The 13,516-nt window shown below is 33.0% G+C and overlaps 1 protein-coding gene across 5 annotated transcripts in view; it reads left to right on the top strand.

Annotated features, from left to right (window-relative positions):
• PAPOLA (poly(A) polymerase alpha) overlaps positions 1 to 10,089 on the top strand; it is a 75,596-nt gene extending 65,507 nt beyond the window's left edge. Inside the window, exons 17-22 of one of the 5 annotated variants that reach the window (XM_007473616.2) lie at positions 748 to 887; positions 1,360 to 1,457; positions 1,917 to 2,137; positions 4,865 to 4,927; positions 5,838 to 5,912; positions 7,898 to 10,089. In XM_007473616.2, coding sequence (XP_007473678.1) covers positions 748 to 887; positions 1,360 to 1,457; positions 1,917 to 2,137; positions 4,865 to 4,927; positions 5,838 to 5,912; positions 7,898 to 7,993 — 693 coding nt within the window. In that variant the 3' untranslated portion in view covers positions 7,994 to 10,089. Of the gene's footprint in view, positions 1 to 747; positions 888 to 1,356; positions 1,458 to 1,916; positions 2,138 to 4,864; positions 4,928 to 5,837; positions 5,913 to 6,600; positions 7,876 to 7,897 lie in introns of those variants that run through there. The other 4 variants (XM_001375212.3, XM_007473619.2, XM_007473617.2 and 1 more) reach the window with 4 other exon arrangements.
• Positions 10,090 to 13,516: the final 3,427 nt, after the last annotated feature.

Genomic DNA, 13,516 nt, shown 5'->3' with positions numbered 1-13,516 from the left:
ATTTCAAAGAACTAAAGTATCTTGAGGAAAAATTGTTTTTCTCTTTACATTAATGACGTAGCATTAAATGGATCACATTTTAAATATGTAGAAATCTTATCCTGTGAAAATAATAGTTTAAGGTGAAAAAGTATCAGCTATTTTTTCTTTGAGACTATCATATGGTCACAGAATTTGAAGTATCAGGACATCAGAAGTTAATTTCTGAAGTTTTAGCTTTAGTTCCAGGACTACTGTTGTCTATGTAGTAATTAATTAATAGAATTTATTTCTAACGCTTATTCTTTTGCATTTTAGTGTAGTAGCAACCAGCAGAGCAACTTAAGAATAGTATAAAAGTAATGTGACAGCTAAATATGCAGTTTAAGTAAAAAAGACCTTATTTAAAATTCTGCCCTGGGACTTATTAGTCATATAGCCCCCTGATCAAGTCATTTAACCTCTTAGAATTTACCTGGATTTGATTGTAATGGTGAAGTCACAGATCCTTTCCATGTTTGTCAATGCAGTTATTAATAGATCTTATTTAATCTCTAAGTTTTAAATGCTGATTTGTATCACGAATAAATTTTGTCATTTCAACATTTTACAAAAAATTGTATTTCAGAAGTTTAGTTTTTACCAAAATGATACTTAGATGATTTTCACAAAATTAATTTATAAGTCTTTTAAAATGCCACTTACTAATCATCTCCTAGTGTCTTTGATAAAATAGAGATATATGATTCATTGTCTCATTGGTTGCAGCATTCATCAGAAGTTCGATTGACAGCTCTAAATGACAGCAGTCTAGATTTGTCTATGGATAGTGACAACAGCATGTCTGTGCCTTCTCCTACCAGTGCTATGAAGACCAGTCCATTGAATAGTTCTGGCAGCTCTCAGGGGTAAGAAAAGAGAAGATAGTAGGTATTCAGGTACTAATCAAGTAGGCATAATCTCCCTATATACTATAAGGCACTATTGGGGGTGGAGGCTAGGGCTAGAGAATGGGATACAAATGATATGAGAAATAAGGTCCTTATCTGCAAAACTCCTTAAATAATAGAGGGATATAAAGTAGGTTGAGTTAAAGTTGTTTTCATAGACTAATAAGTCTTTAATTGGGCCATATATACATATAAGGAGATTTCTAATAATTTAAAACTTTAACTTTTTCACAATCCAAATTTCAATTAAACATTTAAGGTAATTTATAAACTTTCTTCTTTTTCTGAGGTGGTGTTCATGTTTGTTAACTGAATCAAGGCAAAGCTTGTATATAAATTATGATTGTAGGTAATGCATTCCACATTGAAAATAGCTTGTGCTTATATATATATATATATTTTCCTTATACTATTTTTTGTACATTAGCAGAAACAGTCCTGCTCCAGCTGTAACAGCAGCATCTGTGACCAACATCCAGGCAACTGAGGTTTCTGTGCCACAAGTAAATTCCAGTGAAAGCTCAGGGGGTAAGGCAACTTGCTTAGTGTACAATGTAAAGGTGTGACATTATAACTCTAAATATGAATTTTAAATAACTCAACTGTGGTATTTACTTGTGGGGGGGGGGAAGACTATTTTATTACTGACTTTTGAAATATCCCTACATTTAATTCAAGACAAGCTAGTGGTCACAGTGAATATAAAAGTACTGGGCCTGTAGTCAGGAAGACCTGAATTCATATTTGGCCTTGGACACTTACTAGTTGTTTGACCTGGGCAACCCACTTAACCTTGTTTGCCTCAGTTCCTCATCTATAAAATGAGCTGAAGAAAGAAATGGCAAATCATGTCAGTAATCTTTGCCAAGAAAACCCCAAATGAGTCATGAAAAGTTGATCATGCCTGAAAAGACTTACAGAGACAAGGAGGAAATCTTTATGTGAGAGCTGACTAATTTTGTTGATGTGTTTTAATTTCTACTGTAGGTACTTCAAGTGAAAGCATTCCTCAAACTGCCACGCAGCCAGCCATTTCTCCACCACCAAAGCCTACGGTCTCCAGAGTTGTTTCCTCAACACGTCTGGTAAACCAACCACCAAGACCTTCAGGAAACACAGCAACAAAAGTTCCTAATCCTATAGTAGGAGTCAAAAGGACATCTTCACCTCATAAAGAAGAGAGTCCCAAGAAAACCAAAACAGAGGAGGTAATTAGTATTTTTTAAGTCAAATAATTAATCATTAATCAGTGTTTTTATGAATCCCGTGGAAATCATGGCTAAATCTGGTTGCAATTTATGTATGAGAAGTAGTACGTAGCTTTTAGTAAGGGGAAGAAAACTTAGATGGCAAGGACTATAATAAGTGTAACACCTGGGATATTCTATTGTCTTCAGATACCACCACCAACAAAAAAAAAACCCAACAAAAAGAACAGGCTGAGGAATCAAGACATGAATTCAGATACCACCCCTGATTTCTTACTACCTTTATGATTTTGAGGAAGTCATATAACTGTTCTGATCTTTGACTTTCCCATCTATGAAATGAGGAAAATATCCTAGAAACCTCTTTTCAGCTCTATTTCTTTGATCTGATCACTTCTCCATCTATTGTTCCTTTAAAGCTACTTCACTGTTACAGCCCTCATTAACTCATTCATAGTCATTCATGACTATGACTATAATGACTGGATGAATGAATGAGAGAAAGAAAGATATTTTACTATGCACTTACTTGGAGTCGAGCACTGGAAATACAAATACAAAAGCATATTCCCCATTCCCTCAGGGAAATTTAAGTTCTAATCCTGTAAGAGAATGGTGTCCAGAGAAGGGGAGTTATGGTCTGGAACTGTAAAAATAGGTAATGGTAACACTAGGACATTAAAATCTGAATTCCAGTACTTAGCTATATTATGTAATTTAAAAATTATATTGTCTTGCTTTGATATCTTGTTTTCTTAGGTAAACTCTAAACTACTATAGGATATTGCCTATATTACACTTAGCTCTCTGGCCTTTAGTGTTCCAGTGCTTAGCATAGTGCTGAATATGAATACCTTTTACTCAGCAAATTATATTTTGGTTGTTTTTTTTATTGCTAGCTTCTTCAATTTGTTATGGCCCAAAACCAGAATTTGTATTCCCTTGTATTTCTTAGTGTAGGCACTCAATACACATTTAACACAATAATGGTGCAGTTGCAAGGTTTTATAAAATAATAGCCAGAAGAAAAGTTAAACGAGAATTGTTTTAGATCTTTGCATTTAGTTTTCTACCAGTGCTTTCTATTATGATAATGGCAAATATACTTTAGAATAGTAATTCTCACTTGTGTCCTTGACATAATGTGTTCCTACCTAGAACTTTTGAAAGAAAAAATACCTATCTGAGCCTTAAGATCCATTTCTGACTGGTCAGACAGTTTAGTCATTTGTGTTTTAAAGATGAAGTATAAGACAGACATCTTGCCCTCTTAGCAATGTATGAGAATTTATTCTGGGAGAATAATTGTCAAAATATAAAGCCTTTCAATCTGCCATCCCTGGATTTAGTGAAAGGAAATTGGAAATGTAAACTTAAATCCTGTCTTTCCTCTTTACTACTTGTTAATAGTCTTTCTTTTTCTGGGCCTCATTTTCAAACCTCTAAACTAAAGCTGTTGGGCTAGATTTTATATCTATACATGAAGAAACTGATACAGCAGTGTGTGCCCCCCGTACTCCCCCTGCGCGCGTGCGCACCCCCCCCCCCCCCAACGACCCAGGAAGGTTACCTCATGTCCTCTTAATCTGGATGTATTTTATTTTTTTTTACTCCTTTCCCCCTTCTTAAAACTAGCTTTATTTGGATAAGAACTTAAATACATTACATAACATTTAGACTAAAAAAAAAAAAAACCAAAACCAAACTAGTCTATTAACTGTTATTGGGCAGCTGTTGCTAGTAAGAGGCAAGCTCTGTAGTTACTATATTATTTCAGTACATAAGTTCAAAATTTGATCCCTTGTCAAAAGTTTAATTCAAGGTAAAGTTGACTTCACAGTGTGATGGTGAGCATGTCACAGTATGGTGGCAGCTGCTGCTGTTGCTGCTACTACTAGTCTGGTCAGACAACACTTGAACTTGGTTATATATATAATGTATATAAGAAAAAAATGTCTTGCCATGCCTCAAAATTAAACTCTTCCTGGGGGCAGCTGGGTAGCTCAGTGGATTGAGAACCAGGCCTAGAGATGGGAGGTCCTAGGTTCAAATTTGGCCTCAGCCACTTCCTAGCTGTGTGACCCTGGGCAAGTCACTTGACCCCCATTGCCTAGCCCATACCACTCTTCTGCCTTGGAGCCAATACACAGTATTGACTCCAAGATGGAAGGTAAGGGTTTAAAAAAAATTAATCTCTTCCCTGGATCAGTGGTGCAAATTACATGGGGAATCCTTATTCTACTACCCAAAGGCACCTTTATCTTGGTGATTCACCTGGTTATTGGTGGCGTTTTACTCTTTTGAGCATTATCAAGGACTGCTCAGAAGGTAGTAGTATTCTCTTAAATGGACAGACATGCTTGCAGATACTGCTAAAGTTTTTGGATTTAACTGAAACATTAGACTAATTTCAGACTGGACACTTGATAGGTTTTACCTCTCTTATGATTAGACATGGCTCTTCCAGTTTATTAACATGTGCTTTCCCCTATTTCTATATTTGTGCTAGCAATCGTTCATAAAATTCCTATTGGTAGAGAATTAAAAAACTTTTGGAAATAGTAATTTCTTTTAATTTATAATTCACATCTTAAGTCATTTGAAACATTTTTTCATTAAGTAGTTTTTAGAAGTTAAAATATAAGTTGGTAGATTATTCTAAACTTGCTCTATTTTTACCATTAAAACTTTTTTCCTTTTCTTTTTCTCGGTTTTTTTAAATGTCAGGATGAGACAAGTGAAGATGCCAACTGTCTTGATTTGATTGAACATGATAAACAGGAAACTAAGGTACGCTGTTTTACTGTGTATAAAATAGTGCTGCCCAACTCTCCAATACATGTATTGGGAGAGAGCTAGAATCTGTATCTTCTTGCTAGATAGGCTTTCATTCCATTCTCCATCCTCCAAAATTAACTTTTTTTTTTTTAACCAAAGTAACAATTCCTTTTAGCTCAGTGAAAACATGGTTTGGGTTTGGCTGCTGAGACGGAAATGTTCGTGTTTTTGTGTATTTGTGTTGCTACACCACAGTACATTAGAAACGATTACAATTTGTAGCAAAATTTGAAGACTGAAATATATTGTTCTCTTGACTCTTAATAACAATTTTTTCCTTCACTTCTATTGCTAGCGCTTTGTTACGGGAGTTAAAGAAAATGCCAGTTTTATGGAGCACTTGCTGAAAAACTGCGTTAACTTTTCCCTGTACATAGCATATGGTTTTGCTCTAATTTCTTTTTTTAACTAACTGCTCATTTTGAACTTCTTTATAAGTCCAACAAAAGTTATTGGAGGATTTTTCTCCCCTGTCTCACCCAGAAGTATTTTACTTCTATTTTCTATTCTAACAGTTACCTCAGTACTCTTTTATAATGTTCCAGTACTGATTAATACAATAGATTGCTTCATTGCCTGATTGAATTGCACCACGTTGGAGGGTCATTGAAGATCTTGAGATATTTTGCTGTGATGGAAAATGAGATAAATGGAATATTTGAGTCAGAAAATTGCTTATAAGAAGAATCTCTAATGTATTTAGTTTTATAGTATTTATCTTAGTCTTTTACTTGATCTCTCCTTATTGGAATTCTAGACGGGATTCCAACCTACTTAGTTTATGGTGCTCTTTATATATTAAAGTACAAAAATCCAGTGATACTCTCATTTAAAAATTAATAACTCCCCCTCCCCTCTTTAGGAACAACTTGATACAGAAACAAGTACAACTCAATCTGAAACTCTTCAGACAGCGGCTCCTCTGTTGGCTGCTCAGGTACTAAAGCAAGTAGAGTTGGGTTTTTTTTATTTTTTAAATATTCCTAAGATGAGTAAGGCTTCTGGAATTATAACAGTTCTTATGAAATTGAAATCAGTTGTGTGAAAGTGACTTATTCAACTAATTTGGGTTTTTTGTGCAGGCTGAAGACAATTAAGGAACCAAATTTGGCCAAACTTTCTTTTTTAGTGTGTAAAGATGCTGACTCATCTCTTTAATAGTAGTGACTTGATATTGCAAGAAATGCTATTTTAAAATTTCACTTGCCATATTTGCATTGTGATATGCAGTGATTTGGATTACAGGACAAAGGATAAGATTAAAGTTTTACTTGAAAGTTGTAATTCTTTGTAATTTTGAATGTTTCACTGTATTTATTTTAGTGTGTTATAGCAGAGGATATGTGCAAAATGGAAATACACATACACACAAACAAGAAAGGAAAATGTATGCTATAGTGAGGAATGAATTGGTATAGTTTTTGTTTGTAATTAGAATGATTTTGGTAAAAAAAAAAAAAGAACTACTGTAGCATGCAAATAATTATCTTTAAACATAATCATTTACTATTCCCGCCAGCATTTTCTTGTATACTTTATGAATATTGTCTTTACACACTTAATTTGTGAACTCTATTTTTTCTTTTTAAATGACCACTGTTTTAACTTCAATTTTTTTGAATTAGAAACAGCAATAAGATGTCCAGCTTACTCTTTACTACAAAGGAAGTATTTTTCTGAAGCTTCAAATCTGATGGACGTGTGAAAATTACTCCTTCCTACTCAGTTTTCTAGTATTGTCATTTTCTTGGTTAACATTTCTATTCTGCTGTTCAGAGGGTAGATGCAGAGACTGATTTCAGTAAATTTGGGAATGACCCCTAAGGCGGGGAAAAAGCAGATCAATATGACTTGATCATTACTCACTTCTTCATTTTCTCTTTCTCTCCCTCTCCCTCTCTCACTCCTTAAAGTACATATATTCTATGGGGGTGGGTGGGGGGACAGAAGAGTGTGTGTGCTGATGCTTTATTTTCTTACCAAATGTATTATCATTAAATATTTTAAGCACATAGAAGAATGAAATTAATGTGGAGGAATATAAATCAAATGCCTTAGAGATTTTTATGATGTTTCTTATGAGAACCTATCATAAGACTTTTTCTTAGCTCTGTCATGACTAACATATCCTCAATTACCATATGATATTACTGTCTAAGGAAATGCTCTTATATGGGCACAGGTCTGTCTTCCTTTCTGGTATTTTTATAGGTAAGAAGTCATTTAGTTGTGTGACTTCTATAAAATTTAAAAAAATCTTATGTTCAAAAGGGATAGCTTAAATTCATCTGTGTGACAATATTCATTAGTTACTAATATTTTTATTATTTTGTGAAGTTTAAAAATACATCTCTTGGAATACTGTACTTCTACTAGTAACAAATATAAATCTATAGTGATCTAAATTGGTTTTGAGAAATCATTGGTGAAAAGAAAAAACTTCCTTGAAACTAGAGTAAGATTAGGAAACAGGCTTTCAGATTTTACTTTTATCATATATGATTTATAATAGGAAACTTGGATGGTGAAATTTATCTTCGCCAACCCCAAAAGGAGGCAGTAGAAAAACTCAGGATCTTATTTGGTATTCAACTTTGTATGAGGGTTGTTTTTTTTTTTAAACTTGATGTTCCTTTGAAGCTAACTTCACCTTGCTTTAAACTATTTATATCAAATTGTTTACATGGATATATTAGTTAAATTCTACATAAATCCCAGATATGTCCATTCTTAATTTTTGCATTTTAATTATTTTCATTGAGATTATTCAACTAGCATTTTAGTATCTCTATTAGATTTATAAAATATTCTTACCATGATGAACCAGCTTTCATCCAATTCATAGTAAGTGAAAAGTTGATAGTTTTATTAAAAAGTTACAAAGCTTTCAAATATTATTGTTATTTTCACCTTCCTTCTCAGAAAACATCCAGTACAGACCTTTCAGATATCCCTGCTCTCCCTGCAAATCCTATTCCTGTTATCAAGAATTCAATAAAACTGAGATTGAACCGGTAAAAACAACCTCAGGGGTCCATAAACAATATCTGCCAACTCAACCTGTTGTCTTCTAATGCTAAAAAGGAGAATGGAGGGTGCAAGACTAGACATGACTGAAAATGGATTTAGGTTTATTTGGTGAACCTCCCTTACTGGGCTAATCAGCACTTGATCGGAAGTCCAGGTTAGTATGTGAAGCCAGGAGTACTATTAGTAATGTGTTAGCAACAGTTGCATTAACTATTTCAAAGGATTACTGCCTTTAAAAGAAAAAAAAAGAGGAAAAAAACCTCAAGTTATATTTGTATCCATATTTAACATCTGATTGGATTTCTGTTTGATGCATTGTTTGAAAAATTTGCAATACAAACTGGCATAAGAATTCCTTATATTGATGATGCACTTTTATGTATTTTTTATTAGAAAGTAGAACTAATTTTAGATCTTGAGCTTGATGCATTTTTATTTTTTCCTGAAGTTTCTTCATCATTATTCTATAAATTGGATAACATTGTACAGTGGTTATACTATTGTACTTGAGACAAATGATAAGGGTACATCTAGTTCAGTCCCATTGAAGTAGCCATAACCCTTAAAAATGAAATGTTATATCTTTGGGGTATGTGACATATTAAAAGAATAATTGGGAAATAGTTGGTTTTGAATGGGACACGATTAAGAAGTAGTATATTGGTTTTATTTATAAAGTTTTATAGTGCATACAAATCAGCGGTCAAACAAACAAATCCTTTTTTCCTTTGAGCTAACAAAGTTCTGTTCTCTTTCCTTCAATCTTTTCTCTTTTATTCCCTTTTTTCAGTTTGTATGCACACAATAGGGACAATTTCATAAAAAAATTAATGCCAGTATTTTCTTAAGCCATGATGTAAAACAAACCACCCTGTGGCCACATGGCACAAAACACCAAATTTTGGTCTTATATGCTTCAAACTTTTGGGTGACTAAGTGGTGCCTGTAAAAGCATAACATCTCTTGGGATGGCCATTTGATCACTAATATAAAGTTTTGTACGTACACTCCATAGATTTCCTGCTGCAGCCAAGTAAAACATTTCAAATTTTGAACATAAAGGCAAAGCTATTTTCTCCAAGAATTTAAAAACTAATTTTTATTTTTAGATGGCTCACCAAAAATTTGTCAATAAATTTTAGATAGAAAAAAAGCATACTTTAAAAAATCATTTCTAGCAAGCACTTGACATCTAGTCAGCTCTCTTTACTCCTTTTTTGTTTTATTCTTCAGTCCTATCAAAAAGATTTAGGAGCTTCTTTCTTTAAAAGGAATTTTTAAATCCTTCCTGATTGCAACAGAAATTACCAGTATTTAGAAAATGTGAGGGATACCAGATGTAGATAGCAAACTTAAACTTAGTTACTTTTTCTTAATCTGGGGGGAAAAAAAAGCAAAACCAACAAAAACCTTCCCATATTTTCTGATTAGCATGTTTTATGAATCCCCCATTGTGCTCCATCTTATTACATGTGCATTTTTCATGTTAAACTGCAATTACTTACACTCTTCCACTGTCCTTCTAAATTAATTTTATAAAGTTGGAGTGTAGTTTCTTTTTCCCCTTAGGCTATGCAGTAATTGAGGCTTTCTTTTCACCATTTCTTTAAGATGTCTAGTATACAATATTTCTATTTCCCTTATCTCCTGCCCTGTGCAGCCACCTTGCCCTCCCTTTCTACCACCTATGAAAAGATGATTATACTAACAGTTGAAGCGTACAAGGTGTCTGTGTATTTTGTGTAGCTATGGAGTTTAGATCGAAATTGCCAGGCACAAATTTAGTCTTGTCATTTTGTTTACACATTGGGGAAAATAAAATTCAGTTTATTAAACGTTTCATGTAACTGCACCCAAGTTTTTCCAAGCAGGAAACTTGGAATTTTTCTGTATAGTGACTTTTTAATTCTAGTTTTCATAATCTGGAGATCAGACTGTTGCTTTCGCATGATGTACGTAGTGTCTCATGACTGGAGTTTGCTTTGTTTTATAGTATCTGTACTCCTTGTATTTTTCAAGAGCTATTTTGTAAACAGATGATGTATTTCTCCATTGAAAACACAATAAAAAACAGCACAATCCCACAGTTGCCTGATTTCTTTTGACTGACTTAAATTACTTTTTTTCTATTTTCTACTAGATTTTGACTTAGCTTCTTAATTGTTTATACTAGTGTAAGATTTGTAATAGTACATACAACAGCGTTGCATGAAAGAGAATTTCTTACATTTGCTGATTTTTAACATGTTAGATATTCTGTGATAGTAGTAGTCCTTTAGTGATTTTGTTATGCCTGGAAAAATAGGGTTAAGTAAATCTTTTTTAATTGATATCTTACATACTCCTCAGGTATTTGTTTTCGACTATTTTGCTTCCTACATGTCAACAAAAAATGTAGTTAATTGAGAAATTCACTTTAAAAGAATCCATCACAAAAGTATTTTCCAGCCGATATTTATAGTTAACTGGCGCTTCAATTTAAATACTCATCGATTTTTTGAGGTAGTGCTGCTGTTTTTCTTTGTCAGCAGGTGGCACTGTTGCTTTATTTTTCAGCATTGATTTTGTTGTGGTTTTTTTTTTTTAAAGATTATAGACAGAAGCAGCTACAATCCTGCATTTATTATTCATTATTAAAAAATAGTTAGAAAGGCATTCTTTTCTTTACAAGACACCATATCATTTAGCTTCATACACTAAATTCTTTTAGGAAAGGGGGAAGGATTTACTCGTTTGTGTTTTGTTAATTCAATTTTTTGCTGACATATCCCAGGCTGCTTGTTCTGAATATATATATATTTTTTGGGGGGGGGGGAAGAATTGAGTATTCTGAAAAAATATTTATTATAAATGAAAACACCTGAATATTCAAATTGAAAAATTAGAAATCTCACCTACACATATCATATGTGGCTAAAGGGCAAAAGTAATTGAAACAAATTTTATTTTTTTGTACTCTTTGTACTTTAATCTCAATCAATATTTTAAGCTTTTAACTGCTTGTTTTTTTAAACCTATATAGAATTAGTCTTGCCATTATCTGTTTTCCAAATTGACTGGAACTTTGGGGTAGAGATTTAAAAAAAAATACCTATGAATTTCAGTAAACTTCTGGCATTGTCTTTTTTTTCCTTTAAATCAGTTTAGTATGATACTCATAAAGTAGTGGAAAATTATGTGTTATGTGGAACAGGGTGTATTCTAGAATTTAGTTTTGCACCTTTCTAATTAAAACCTTTGTTTTTCTCTCCACACAGAAAAATGTTTAGAGTTCTTCGTAGCATTAATTCTGGCTGCACTCAAGGTGGCAATAAATGATCAGCAGCTCCAAGTAGTAATTGTCATATGAAAGGATAAATCACTAAATATTCAAACTTGTAGAACAAGCCCTGGAAATCTAAACTGTTAGAGCACTTAAATGCTGCATTTAAACAAAAAAAGATAAACTGTTTACCTTTAAAAGGCATTGAACAATCCTTTGCATATACTTTTGCTTATTTTACTCTTTAATAAAAATGAACAGTACGAGGAAAATTAGTTGCCTGTTAGCTTGAATTGTATTTGTTTGGCTTTTCCATTTCCCTTCCCTTTCCCCTCATTCTCCACCAACTTTTTCCTTTCTTGTTTAGTTACAATGCTTTCCTAAGATGTAACTAAAAATTTGATGCTATCTTAACTCAGTTTTGAACATAGTAAATGGAGTAATAAGGGTTTTCAATTAGAATCATGAATTTCAATTATATAGGGGCAAACGGTCTGCTTAATTCTGTAGGATCTCTGCCTCAAATATTTGCTTTCCATAATTTCGCCATATCTTATTGCACAATTACCAGATTAAAATTCCTTTCAAAGCAATATAATACCCAAATTGGCATTAAATAATTAAGAACTGGCATGGGTAGTTCACTATATGATGCAGTCATGTTTCGTTTTATAAACAATTTCATGAACCTGAACATCATTTCAACTTTTGTTTTTTCTTCCTCTTGAGACATGCTTTTGTCTCTCCATCATTCTGGGAACATTGCAGCTGAGCAAACCACACCAATATTCTATTCAAAGTGATGGAATTTTAAGTACCATTCTTTTTTCATCCCTTTCCAATTCACAAGCCTTACCTTGAAAGAGTGGGATTGAGGGAACACTCAAGTTCACATTTGAAAAGCTTCTATATGTCCAATTGGAAAGATGATGTGCTAATTATTACACTTTTTATTTCAATTATCCTTAAAGACTTGTTCCACAAAAACAAAGCTATTTTAATTTTAGATAGCTGAAAATTATATCCATAAAGGTCATGAAGTTCTACTTGAAATACATGGATTTGGAACAGCTATAAGTTATATATATGTTACCTTTAAAAATATTTATTTTGCATATAAAATTAAAAGGTATTCAATTCAGCAGGCATTTATACCTGATTGAGAAGATTGTCCATGTTCATTTTGTGGGATCTTTAAATTTTAGTAATAGGGCAAGAAAGAGGAATCTGCATTCCAATGGTGAATAAACTTTTTGATCAACTAATTTTTGAAGATTTAAAAAAATTCTTTTAATTTAGACATAGTGATATTCTTAGATGGTAGGTTGGTACCATGGGGGCAGGAACTTTTATGGTTTTTTATTGGAGGTGGGTTGGGGAAGATTAAGAAGGAGAATTTGAATGGTATGAATGAATTGTCACTAATCCTTACACACATTTAACTAGTGCCCATTTTCTGATAGCACATGTATTACATTTATTAACTGAGGTTAGAAATGTAGTATGTAGTCTGGAACTAGGCCAGAACCAATAGGCCTATGTAAGAACTACATTTAGCCATGATTTCATTATTTAGCACAGCACCATGCTTCAGCCATCTGAACAAGCCAGCCAAAGCCTCAAAGCACAGCCTAATTTGTTACATAGCAGTACTTTATAGTTAATTTTGATAAAAAGGTAAGTTCATTTTTAGCAATGTCCTAATTTTTGAATAAAGATCCAAGTAGTATTTTAGCAGAATTGTTTTGAAACAAACTTGTCTTAATAGATTTAAATGGGAAGCAAAGTAGGAAGTAAAACAAATCTTGGACAAAATCTCCCCTATTTTTAAGTTTTAGGTTGCCTAAAGGATAGGAAATGCAGATCAAAAGGGTCATCTTTATAGACTTTGTGTATTATCCATTTGATTGAGTCACTTTTCATCTGAACTTGTGTCAAATAACAGGGATATCCATTTCTATTGTATTTTCTTCACAACATCCTGAAAGGAGTTAAGTGATGAATGTAATATATTCCATTTTATAGTGGCCTATTAGATTGAAAGAGTTGAACAGGGTCAGATTAGTATTAAGATTTTCCGTCAGGACTTGAATCTAGATCTCCTGACTCAAAATTTTGTGGTCTCAATTCATAGATGTATGATTTTCTTTTCTGATCTATTTTACCATATGCCTTGATATGTCACTAATTTTTGAGAGTCCTCTTAAGAGAGATGTTAAACTCAGCCCACCAAGATTTGGAGTGCTGGT

The sequence above is a fragment of the Monodelphis domestica genome, chromosome 1 (genome assembly GCF_027887165.1).
Source record: "Monodelphis domestica isolate mMonDom1 chromosome 1, mMonDom1.pri, whole genome shotgun sequence".
NCBI classification, from domain to species: Eukaryota; Metazoa; Chordata; class Mammalia; order Didelphimorphia; family Didelphidae; genus Monodelphis; species Monodelphis domestica.
The sequence above is the reverse complement of the archived record's forward strand: the minus strand, read 5'-3'. Positions and strand labels throughout refer to the sequence as shown.